This window comes from Haliaeetus leucocephalus, unplaced genomic scaffold (assembly GCF_000737465.1).
Source record: "Haliaeetus leucocephalus isolate CR32 unplaced genomic scaffold, Haliaeetus_leucocephalus-4.0 Scaffold306, whole genome shotgun sequence".
NCBI lineage: Eukaryota > Metazoa > Chordata > Aves > Accipitriformes > Accipitridae > Haliaeetus > Haliaeetus leucocephalus.
Window position 1 is genome coordinate 3,840,449 of NW_010972742.1, and position 11,161 is coordinate 3,851,609.

General features: G+C 41.1%; 1 protein-coding gene across 1 annotated transcript; it reads left to right on the forward strand.

Annotated features, from left to right (window-relative positions):
* The first annotated feature begins 3,723 nt into the window (after positions 1 to 3,723).
* On the forward strand, positions 3,724 to 9,862 carry GBGT1 (globoside alpha-1,3-N-acetylgalactosaminyltransferase 1). Its single transcript, XM_010570849.1, has 6 exons — positions 3,724 to 3,785; positions 4,877 to 4,939; positions 6,263 to 6,313; positions 6,414 to 6,449; positions 8,537 to 8,671; positions 9,131 to 9,862. Exons 1-6 carry the CDS (start codon positions 3,724 to 3,726, stop codon positions 9,813 to 9,815), a joined length of 1,032 nt encoding a protein of 343 aa, XP_010569151.1. The 3' UTR covers positions 9,816 to 9,862.
* The last annotated feature ends 1,299 nt before the right edge of the window (positions 9,863 to 11,161 follow it).

Consider the following 11,161-nt stretch of genomic DNA (forward strand, 5'->3'; position numbering starts at 1 on the left):
AAAACTGACAAGTTTGTACTAATATCAGTGATGTTACACATTTAGTCCAACAGAATTTTCTTTTTTTTTATATTTTATTTATGTTGCACTGAGCAAGTGCAATGGTGAAAGGAGCTATTTTTTGCCTCTTGAAATAAAAAATCTGACGAATGTGCTATAAATGAAATGTAGACTCTGTGCAGTGCTTCCTAGTCGGATCTCAGCCAAAGTAAAGTTAACTCATTGCGGTGCTAGCTGTAATATGAGAATCTGAAAAGCTAGAAGCCCAAGTAGTCGATTTGTACTGAATTTCATGTTCAAGACTCAGGCATGATTGAATATGTCTGTGTCATGGCACAGTCTGAGTTTATAATACTCAAAGGCAGCCTGGTTTAATAATGGAGTCCAGCAAGGAAACTTTTTCTTTGGCACAGATGAAGCCCTTCCCAAGAATATCCTCTCTTTCTTCACATTCTGAACAACACTGTACTCACAGCTCGCGACTTCAGCTTTAGAAATCTGAAATACAGGTTTAGAAATCTGAAATAGTTGGTCTGGAAAGAATATTTTCCCCGGAATGGTCTACAAGTGAGGTATTTATCTGCAATCCAGAATGCTTTCCAAGGCAGGGCTGGAAAATAATGTACTGCTTTGTTCTGGGAGGTCAAGCAAGTTCATTTAGGAGTAATATAGCTACTTTCAACCATATAGCTTTTAAAAAACCCTCTGAACAAATTTGAGGCGTAACTATTAAAAATGCTTTAGCTGGTTTTTGTGTTTGTTAGGAGATTCTGTCATTAACTGCAACCACATCTATTTCATTTTTGTTTGCATTCATTGTGAACCTTACAGTTGTAAATCAGATGAGGACAAATATAAATGTCAATGAGATGGGTTTAGATGCAAGGAGATGTTCCGAACTCATCTGGCTCCAGTGTTCTTGCAGATTTGTAACACAGAAACTGAAGCAAAGGGAGAATGCATCAGCTGTGCTCCTAATGATGCAATATTTCAAAATATGTGTATTACTTTTCCTGAGGGATTAGATGTTTACTCTGTAAAGACACATGGAAGTACACTCTGCCTATTACAATAGCTGAAACTGCACTAAAATAACCAGAATGCCAATGTCATTTTTTATTCTGTGTTAATTTTACTATTCAAATTGAGGATAACTTTTATTCTCCTTTCTTCTATCCGTTTATTATCCTCTGTCCTTCCCCATCACCCAATTTCTATGCTATCAGTCTCTGTATGCCAGGGGGATAAGTGCATGAGGATGGTCAGGTGCAGAAGAATCCCCAGGAGACTATCTGCAAAATGGTACTGTCATATGTTTTCATTTATGCTTTGGGGGAAAATTTTGAGAGGATGTTTATGAAATTGGAAAGTGGTATCAAGCTGGGTGGGGCTGCAAGCACCACGGGGAAAAAGAATTCAATGAAGGCTTGATGTTTTAGAAAAACAAAGAGCCTGAAAATGGAGTATAATTCCATAAAGTCAAGTACAAGGCTTTATGTGTCATAGACCTGGCTAGGAGAGGTTCCGTAGAAAACGTGTCGATTACATTTGGCCACAGGCTGAATGTCATCACCAGTGCTGTGTTCTTGCAAAGTAGGCAAGTGTCATATTGGAATGTATGAACTGTCACAGCATTTCAGTTTTGTGGGTTAACCCTGCTTTACTCAATACTGGTGAGGGCTCAGCAGAAGTAGTTGGGGTTTGGCACCAGATTGCATGAGAATAGACTGATTAGAGAGAATTCAAACAGAATTGACAGAAATCACCATGGGTCTTGAAGCTAACAGTCTACAAAGAAAGACTGAAGGAGTTGTGGCAGTTGAGGTCACAGAATAGAAGAGGGAAGGAAACGTCACAGCCTTCAGGTATGTAAAGGGAGTCTCCAGGTGCACGGTCACTGCCATAAAAAGGCACAGACCTAAACTGCAGCAAGTGAAATCCCGGTTGGAAATTAGGAAGCCTTCTGATAGGAAGGGCAGTAAAGCACTGTCATAGGTTGCCTACCCACCCTGTGTCTAGCCAGCTCTCAAAGAATGATTGAAAAGCAACTGTTTGAACTCCCCTTTACACACTTGTCCATTGTGCATGTGCTGGAGGCATCAAGCACAAGCTCAGATACATGGCACTGAAAAATCCTGGCATTGGTCTAGCAGCTCGTATTACAGAATTAGCACAGGAATTAGATAAAACTAGTCAAAGCATAGAGTAACTGCTAGAGAGGAAAGGCTGATTGCAAATCCTTCTACATTTGTGGATCTGCAGCATTTTTAGGCAAGAATCCAGAACTGCTCAGCATGAATCCATGAAGGCTTTAAATGTTGGAAGGTCTTGAGAGATACATATATTTTTAGGTTGGTTTTTTTTTAAAGTGGGATTTTGTGATGCTTCTTGGTGAAAGCTGATTAGATTGGTTGACAGGAGAGTGAGGAAGAAGCACCAGAGAGGATTTCTGTGTGTCATAATAAAGCAAATTAAAGAACTTTTTGCTACCTGTCTTTTTATAACCAAAGAAATTAAAGTGGGAAAATTGCCACTGTCTTTTCAGATCCATTGGCACTGTTGTATGCCTTACCAAGGGCCAGGACAGAAAAGATTTCTGTGATGCTAACTTCAGCCTTCCCAAAAGGAATTGCCCTGTACTGGTTCCTCCCACTAACATCAATGCTACTGACTGTCTATAAATAGGAGTTTGACAAACAGCCTCTTTTTTTTTTTCCCCAGGCTCAAGTCACATGTTAGAATGCGCTTTCGTCTCACTCGAGACTGCATTACAGTCCCTACAGCAGCAGCCTGGAAAGCTTGCTTTGCAGGAGAGCACTTTATGTGGATGCAGAAGATGCCAAGGAGGTGGAAGTGAGCTTGCACACGCACGAGACTTATCTGCAGTACCGTAGTTCTGTATTCACTAAAGGTAATAATGAATGTAGCCTATAATAATTAATGTGCTTGTAACAAGCCCCTTTGGAGGCCACATGCAAAGGCTTTGTGTGTTTGTCACAGGTCCCGTGGTTCACACTGCGGGAACCTTTACTTCCCTGTGAACAGAAAAGGGATTAATTTGAGCTTTTAAGGTAAGACAGCTGACCTAGGGGAAGTTGATTTCTGTGGCTGTTGGAAAGGGAGTAGTTTCTTTGACTTGCAGAGAAATATTGTTACCCAGTATGAATTATTGTTGTCTAATGTTTCTTTGCTTGTATTGGACTTCAGTTTACCTTTTTCCTACATGCATCTTTGGAGGGAGCTGTCTCTGGCAGTTACTCTCCTGTGAAAGATGGAGTTTTATCAGCTGAAGTGATAACTGTATTAGCTCTATGTATCACCTGATATGATTGATTTTGATAAGTTTACTAAATTGCAAAGGGTGTGGGCTTTAGATGAATAAATGGAATCTACAGAAACTAGAATCAAATCAGAAAGGTTCCTTTCACACTTATTACTGTGATTAGATCTCACTGAAATGGAGAGATTTCTCAAATGGTTTACAGGAACTGCCTCAGTGACTAAGTGGCCTGGCTCTTACAGTCTGATTCCTTCTGTGTTCCTGATTTCAGAAAGACTGAATTAAAATGAAACTGTTTGGAGAGCCTCATGCTTTTATGATTAAATAATCCATTTCTCTCATAATGAGATATTTATAGCCAATTTCCCTTGCTTTTTTGTTCTTTGCAATTTGAAAGCTGTCCAGAGTAAGAAGTTGCCCTTCCTTCCTCTACTTCAGAAGGCATGATTTCCAGGAAAGTGGTGGGATCTCTTGTCTGTCTGTTTGTTGTTACTGCATTTATCTGGTAAGCATTTGCTGGCAAGCTTGGTCATATTTAAAAGATCCTGTCTATATCTATACTGTGGTAAAAAGCATAGTAGCAGAAAAATATAGGTGGTGCATTTTATGGAAAGTCCCTGTTAGAGCTTTAAGAGAGAACAGTAATTGGTATAACAGATAAAGTAGCACTAGTAGAGGGAGGAGCCTCTGAAGGGAGAGAGAAAAAAAGACCAGCTGTGTCTAAATTAGGCTCCTAACACTGTATCTGACTCACAAAAAAAAGTTCAAGTACAGAATATTCCAGTTACATTTCAGTTCAGGCCTTCAAAGAGATGATTATCTGTGTCTTCAAACAGTCCAAACTCACTCCAATATAACTAGGAATAGCTTTGTAGCTATCAAACATTGTAGCTTTCAAACATTGAGAATGTTTGTAGCTTTGAGTATACTGACTACTGAGTATGCCTTACAGATTCTCTTGAGCAAACTCAAACATTGTTTGAAAGGAATCTGAGATCAGGCATTTCTATTAACTATTCGATTATTAATTATTAAATTATTATTAATTATACTGTACTTCTGATGTTGCCATTTGCTCTTGTTTCACATTGTGGGTAGCTGCATTTCACCAGTAATTAAGTGCTGTATATAAAAATGTATATAGATTGTGATCAAAACTGAAGGGAGAAAAAAAAATTAAAGGATGCACACACAGTATTTAAAGTCCCAGGAAGTGTCAGTATAACACATCAGTGTATATTACGTATTTATCCATTTGGGGCATTGCCTTATGTGTCTCCATTTGTGTATGCTTTTCAAAAATGCGTAGGCCTATATTTTGCACACCACTTGGTGTAAATAATAATACTTAGACCTGATGTTACAAGCTGGATGCTTCTGGACTCGTTTTGTTCTGAGATTCCCATTTATGCCTTATCAGCAATATACTACGTTGAAAAATGAATACCCTGGATCGTACACTAATTAGTAAAGTAGACATGCAGTTAGCTAGAGTTACTTCTCAAAATCTGTGCTAGATTGTCAGAAGATCTTGGAAAAACCTAAGAAGGTATCTTTTAACATTACCTGTCTTAAAAGGTTTCTTTGCTATCACAGGATTACAGTTGGAAATAGAAAAGTGCACTACCTCCCATATTACCTTCCTTGCCCCAAAATCTTGTAAGTATCCCTTTTTGTATGTAATGAATAACACAGATGATTGTTACAGGAGCTGTACTTCACTGACAGTATAAGTAGTTACTAACAAGTAGTCACTTGTTCTTTATTTTATGAATGTATAATTAGTTACTCTCTTAAAACAAAATAGTAATAAGGCAACCTTTTCTGCATTAGTCTGCTTGCCCTTCAGGACAGCTCTGTATTTGTACAGCATGAGTGAGGCCTTGTTTGTTGTGGGTCACAGAGAGACCATGACTAACAGGTTAACATTGGCTTTATTATCAGGGTGTAATCACACACACGCGCATGTACACGCAGGATCTCACTGTGCTTTGAGTTGTTGATTAAGTATCCCAGCTCACTACATGGAGAAATGTAAGTCAGAGAGATGAAATGAACAATCACATAAGGAGTTCTGGCAGAGTTAGGAATACCCCCCCAGTCTCCTAATTGTGTTCCTCTTCTTCACTCTATGATCTGTGCTTTCCACTCACTTTATGAATGTATTTTTGTTATGGCAGCGCTTGAGTTGTGAACCAGAAGCCTGCTCTGAGCAAATGAAAGGGTAGCTGCTTCTCCAGAAACCTTACAGTTTAAGGGGTCAGCTTCATTGTGTGATGCAAACTAATGTACAGTTAACTAACTTATCATGGGTCCCAAAAGCTGTCTCAAAGCTGCATAAAAGAGAATTTACACTGTGGAGGAGCAGGGTACATGGCCTAAGTGAATTCACTGCCATATTGGACCATAGCTGTAACAAGACAAGCCATGGCTTTTCCAATGTGTTGTTGTTACTGATCTTGTAAAAACAAAACAAAACAATGCAAATAGAAAAGATGATCTCTTAGAGAGGCATTTCTGATTACTTCAAGCCTTTAAAAAACATCATGTCTAGTAAGATGCTTATTTCTCTGTGCTATTTAAAGTGTGATATATTTCAGGTAGGTCAGCCCCCCAGGTGAACAGGAACAGTTATGCAGGGAATGGAGCACATACAAGACCAGTACTGGCAGTCCCCAACAAGCATATCCTTCCCTGGATTTTGACCCCTAAACTCTGATTTACCCACAGACTTGGAGAACTGCCAGCATCTCTCTGTCCTTGTTCTTTTGTGTGCTCTGTTTCAAAACTGTTACTTGTCTGACAGCCCTGAATGTGTGTACAGGCAACATCTAACTCTCTGTAGCAGGCAGAGCAGCGTGCACAGCAACTGGAGTGAGGACTGGGACAGCTGTCAGTACAGCAGCAGGTCCTGAAGCTGAACCTGGTTCATATTTTAAGAAAAGCATTACAATCCCTTTCTATTCTCTCCCTATCATGCAGCTCCGTGAAACTCCAATACACAGAAGAGAAGCTAATCCAGCTTTTCCCTCAGTAAGTACTGGCTTTTTATTTCCTGACCTTTAAATTGCTGTTCCTCTCTTCCGGGCATATTCATGTATTATTCAGTGGATATTTCTTCCTTTTTTTACAGATTATTTTATCAGCAGCCAAGAGTGCTGGCTCCAAAGTAAGTTTTTTTCTTTGAACTTTGTCGTTTGTTTCTGCTGACTTTGGTTTGGGTGCTCTGTGGCCCTCACAGTCTCAGAGTCCTGGTACACACTGAACAGTACCTTGTTCCATGAGAAAGCTAACCATACGGGTATGTCTACAGCTGTCTATGCTGCTATAAGATTGAGTTTAGCCACTGTATTCTTGTTAACATACCTGCTGTAAATTCCCAATTAATACATTAGCACGCACACACACACAGTCCATCTACATGGTTGCTGCCAGGAGCTCTTTTTTTGAGGTGGGAAATATGTAATAGCTGGAAGACAGTGAGAAGTACTTTCTGAAACTGTGTTGTAGCTGTAACCAGCTGTGGGAGAGCTTTAAATCTATTTCAGGGCAAAATCAAGCAGGTGCCTTGTATGACCTTCAGCAATGGTTTCAGCTAACCTGCTGGATCTTACACTGGAACAGATTGCAGGCACTCACACAGACAAGTCTCTATGAGAAGCCGTCGAACCAGTGAGTTTAAACAGACATGGAAGGTTTCAGGCAGCAGCAGCTAAGAAGTGACTTAGGCAAATGCTCCTTGTCAGCTCATGTTTGTTAGCAGTCTCCTTCGGTCCAGCTCCAATGACCTGACTCTTATCTCTAGCAGTTCACCTTCAACAGCCACCATTCTTTTGCACATTAATATACACACCCCATTGGTACATACATATATTCCTTCCCCCCCACTATTTCAACAGGCCTTGCTAGGCCTGACTATTTCTCCCTTCCATATTTGAATAAATTAATGTGCGAAATCAGCTAGTACGTACTGGACTAAATGAGGAGAGAATCTTGTAGCTTTTAGTGCTCTATGTCTTCCAAAGGGAGTTCACTAGCACACACTGAGGAGATGCATACCATGGAAATGAGTCATGGGGAAACCCAGTGCAGACCTCTAAAATGAAATGAAAAAAAAGCCCTTCTTAAAGAAGCAAACTTGCAGATTTCCTTCTCTCTCTCTCTCCTCATCTAAAAAAGGATAATTAACCCAGGAGAACAGCTCAGTTAGTACATTTTCTACAAACCAAATTCTTCTTCCTATATAATTTCATCTTTTAATCATACGCATTACTATAGGAGGGAGTGAAATTGTTATTCTCTTATCCACTCAGACTGAAAGTATTAGATCTGGGTTGAAAGTGTACTGCTGCCTCAGCCATCAAACTGCTCCCCACAGATCCCTTGGTTTGGTTCTTGTGCTACTATTGCCTTGGGAGCGTGTCAGATGGGAGACTGCTTCAGCCTCCAAGTGTGGCCCTGTGCTGTGCATGACAAATTTCATTAGCAGAGTGCTATAGATCATGGGCTGGGGCGAATGTGAGTGGGCTAGGGTAAATTACACATTATAAATGACATCTTGTTTTAAAATCAAAAAGGTAAGAATGAAACCCTGAAAACAAAGAAAGTTGAAATAGCATTGTGTAGCTGTAATAGGGCATAATCAGACTCCGCTGCATATATATTCAATATTTCCACTACCCACACAGGAGATTAAGGATTTTCTATAACTTTGTTACACATTTGAATGTTGGCTCACATACAGAATTTTAAATTCTATCTGAATGTGTTAAAGCTATATATAAATACTGGAAAAAACAAACTGTCATGCCGCAAGCTGTGTTTTAATAACACGGCAATGGGGTATATTTTCATAGTAATATTCATATTATTACTTGTGGTTTAGTTTGTATGTAGCAATCTGCATCAGACTGATAGCAAATATGCATAGCTTCTTATTCTGTAAGTTCAGTGGTCATTAAACTCTCCTTAGCAGAAAAGTCCTATGAGCTTAAATGAGATTTTAGTAGATCCTGGGGTTTTTGCCAGTTTGTTAAACAGTGCTTGATTTCATCCCAGGAACTGAAATGTCCATGCTCAGTAATCTTAAATAAGAGGGCAGGGAAAAAAATCTGAAGATAATAATATCCATAATGAGTTAATGCTGATACACACACTCTTCTTCTAACTGTCTTTTGAATGTTTCTTTCCCATTTACTGGCCTTTAAACCAAAGGAACAGTTACATTTCATTAACATTCCCTTTCTTTTCCTTCAGGCGTCAGGATGTGCTGACAGTCACACCATGGCTGGCCCCCATCATCTGGGAAGGAACCTTCAATTCTGAGATCCTAGACAGTGCCTACAGGCCACTGAACCTCACCATAGGGGTAACAGCCTTTGCCATTGGAAAGTAAGTGAACCACTCAGTGGGCACAGTTCTTGGGTTGATGTACTTCCTCTGTCAAAAGATCGTTTTGGCTTTTCTTGTCCTCAGCAGAGCTGAAATCTGTCCCAATCTGTAGTAAACTTTCATGCCCAGGTATTGTGTCTGTAATCGTACAAGCCTACAAGATAATGGACTCAGCACCCAAGGTACCTGGAAGCCTGGTCAGTATTTTTTAAGAATTAGCATGTGCCTTGGGTATTAGAGCTGTAGATAGGTGGTTGGTTGGTCAAAGTAGGGATAATCCACTTGTTCCTTGTCCTCCACTGTACTTTACCTATTGCATGTATACTGTATGGATCCTTGCAGCAATAGCTAGTCAACACTCTTCATCCCTTGTCTTCTTCCATTCATTAAAGTATCCTTCATAATCCACTATGCATCCCCTTGTCTCTGCTGTGCTATTCACGTGTTGTGTCTGCACAGATACACAAGGTTTGTGGGCGGCTTCTTGGAGTCGGCAGAGAAACATTTCATGAAAGGCTATCGGGTGAACTATTACATCTTCACGGACAACCCTGAGACAATTCCTGATGTCCAGCTGCAACCTGGACGAAGGTTTGTCATTGTCCCTATCAAGAAATACTCCAGCTGGCAAGAGATCTCCATGCGCAGGATGGAGGCCATAAACAAGCACATAGCAGAGACAAGTCATCAGGAGGTGGACTACCTCTTCTGCCTGGACATTGACATGGTGTTCTACAATGCCTGGGGGCCCGAGACCCTGGGTGATACAGTAGCAGCCATACACCCCGGCTATTTCAATGTCCCTCGAAGCCAGTTCCCTTATGAGAGGAGGAGCTCTTCAGCAGCCTACATCCCTGATGGAGAGGGGGACTTCTACTATGGAGGAGCCGTGTTTGGAGGGCTGGTCAAGAAAGTCTATGAGTTCACCAAGACTTGCCACATGACCATCCTGGCGGACAAAGCCAATGGGATCATGGCAGCCTGGCAGGAAGAAAGTCATCTCAACAGGCACTTCCTCTCCCACAAACCCTCCAAAGTGCTTTCTCCAGAGTATTTATGGGATGACAGGAAGCCAAAGCCCCCTGAAATTCACGTAATACGTTTTTCCACAGTGGATAAGAACTACAACGAGATAAGAGGTTGACCATCTGATCCCTGCAGAGGTGTCCTCCACGCAATCAAATCCACTGAATATTAGCTCCCACAGAACATGCCCCACCATGAATTTTTGTTCCCAGTGTGAACAAACTGAGAAAGGAACATGTGGATAATTTCTCTGGAGAATGGGACTCTTAATGCATTTCGGAAGCAACAGCCAAGGTGGAGGTGAGAATGAAAAGGTTTCTAGGTTCCTAATCTTTGTAAATACAAGCATCCTGGTTGAGGCTGCAGCACACAAAAAGGCATCCAAAAGGCCAGTTACCAAATATAAGGCTGTCCTTATAGCAAGGCTGCAGATGCCTTTACGTGAGTGTTTCCTGAGGCCCAGCAGAAGCTTAGCAAGATCAAAATGGTATTTGACATTCCTGTGGAGAAGAAGACCTAGAGTTTTAGTAAAGACCTTTTCACTTAAAAATCCAGCTTTGCAGGGCAATTAATTTTCATGCATTGTGATTTAAACTCACACCCTTTTTCAGGATCAGGAGGAAACTTGCTCTCAGAGCAAGTTATCCCTGATTAATGTGCAACAGGATTTCTTGGACCTTCTCAGCGGAGAGCTGGTGCCAGCCATTGCCAGTAAGAACCCTGGTCTGACAGGACAAATAGTGTGAATTCATATAGCAGTTATCTTCCACGTTCCAATCTGTGTTTTGGAGACCCAAGTTTAGACAGAACTGGCAAAGCTCAGACCCAGACTGAACTTGTTTGGGTTTATTTCAATCACAGATGTGCTCTGAACCTTTTCCCTGGTTCCCATGTCTCTGTAGATCATGTAATCTTTTCCAACACAGAAAATCTGGTATTGAGAGGTTCATGTTCCTATCCATTGCTTCAGTCCTTTCCAACTTTTCTAAGCTCTGTGAAATAAATTGGCTAGAAGCTGCTGGAACTGGCAGTAAGAGCTGATGTATTTCCAGCAAACAGGGTGATTTCATTTTATAATGAAATGCTCTAGTGAAACTGTGAGTTCAGTCTAGAGCTGGAAGTAGGCTGGGGTTAACATTTTCTTTGCACGAATGTGATGAGAAGCTGAACCAGGCGTTTTGCAGCCTTTAAAGCCTGACAGCTCACTCGGGTGAAGAAGTGGGGGGGGGGTCCAAACACAGGGGAACAGCCACAGCTTGCCAACAATGACAGCATAATTGTCAACTGAGGTCAAAGCATGGAAGTTCGTCAGCCACATCCCTTGCCGCAGCACATCTGCCATAAACATCTTCTCCGTTACCTCCCAAGGCATGCTACCAAAGGGCTGTGCAAATCCATGCCATGCTCATTTAATGTGAGCAGGGAGAGGGACCACAGGGAGCAGCAGAGAATGGCAGTGCTGTA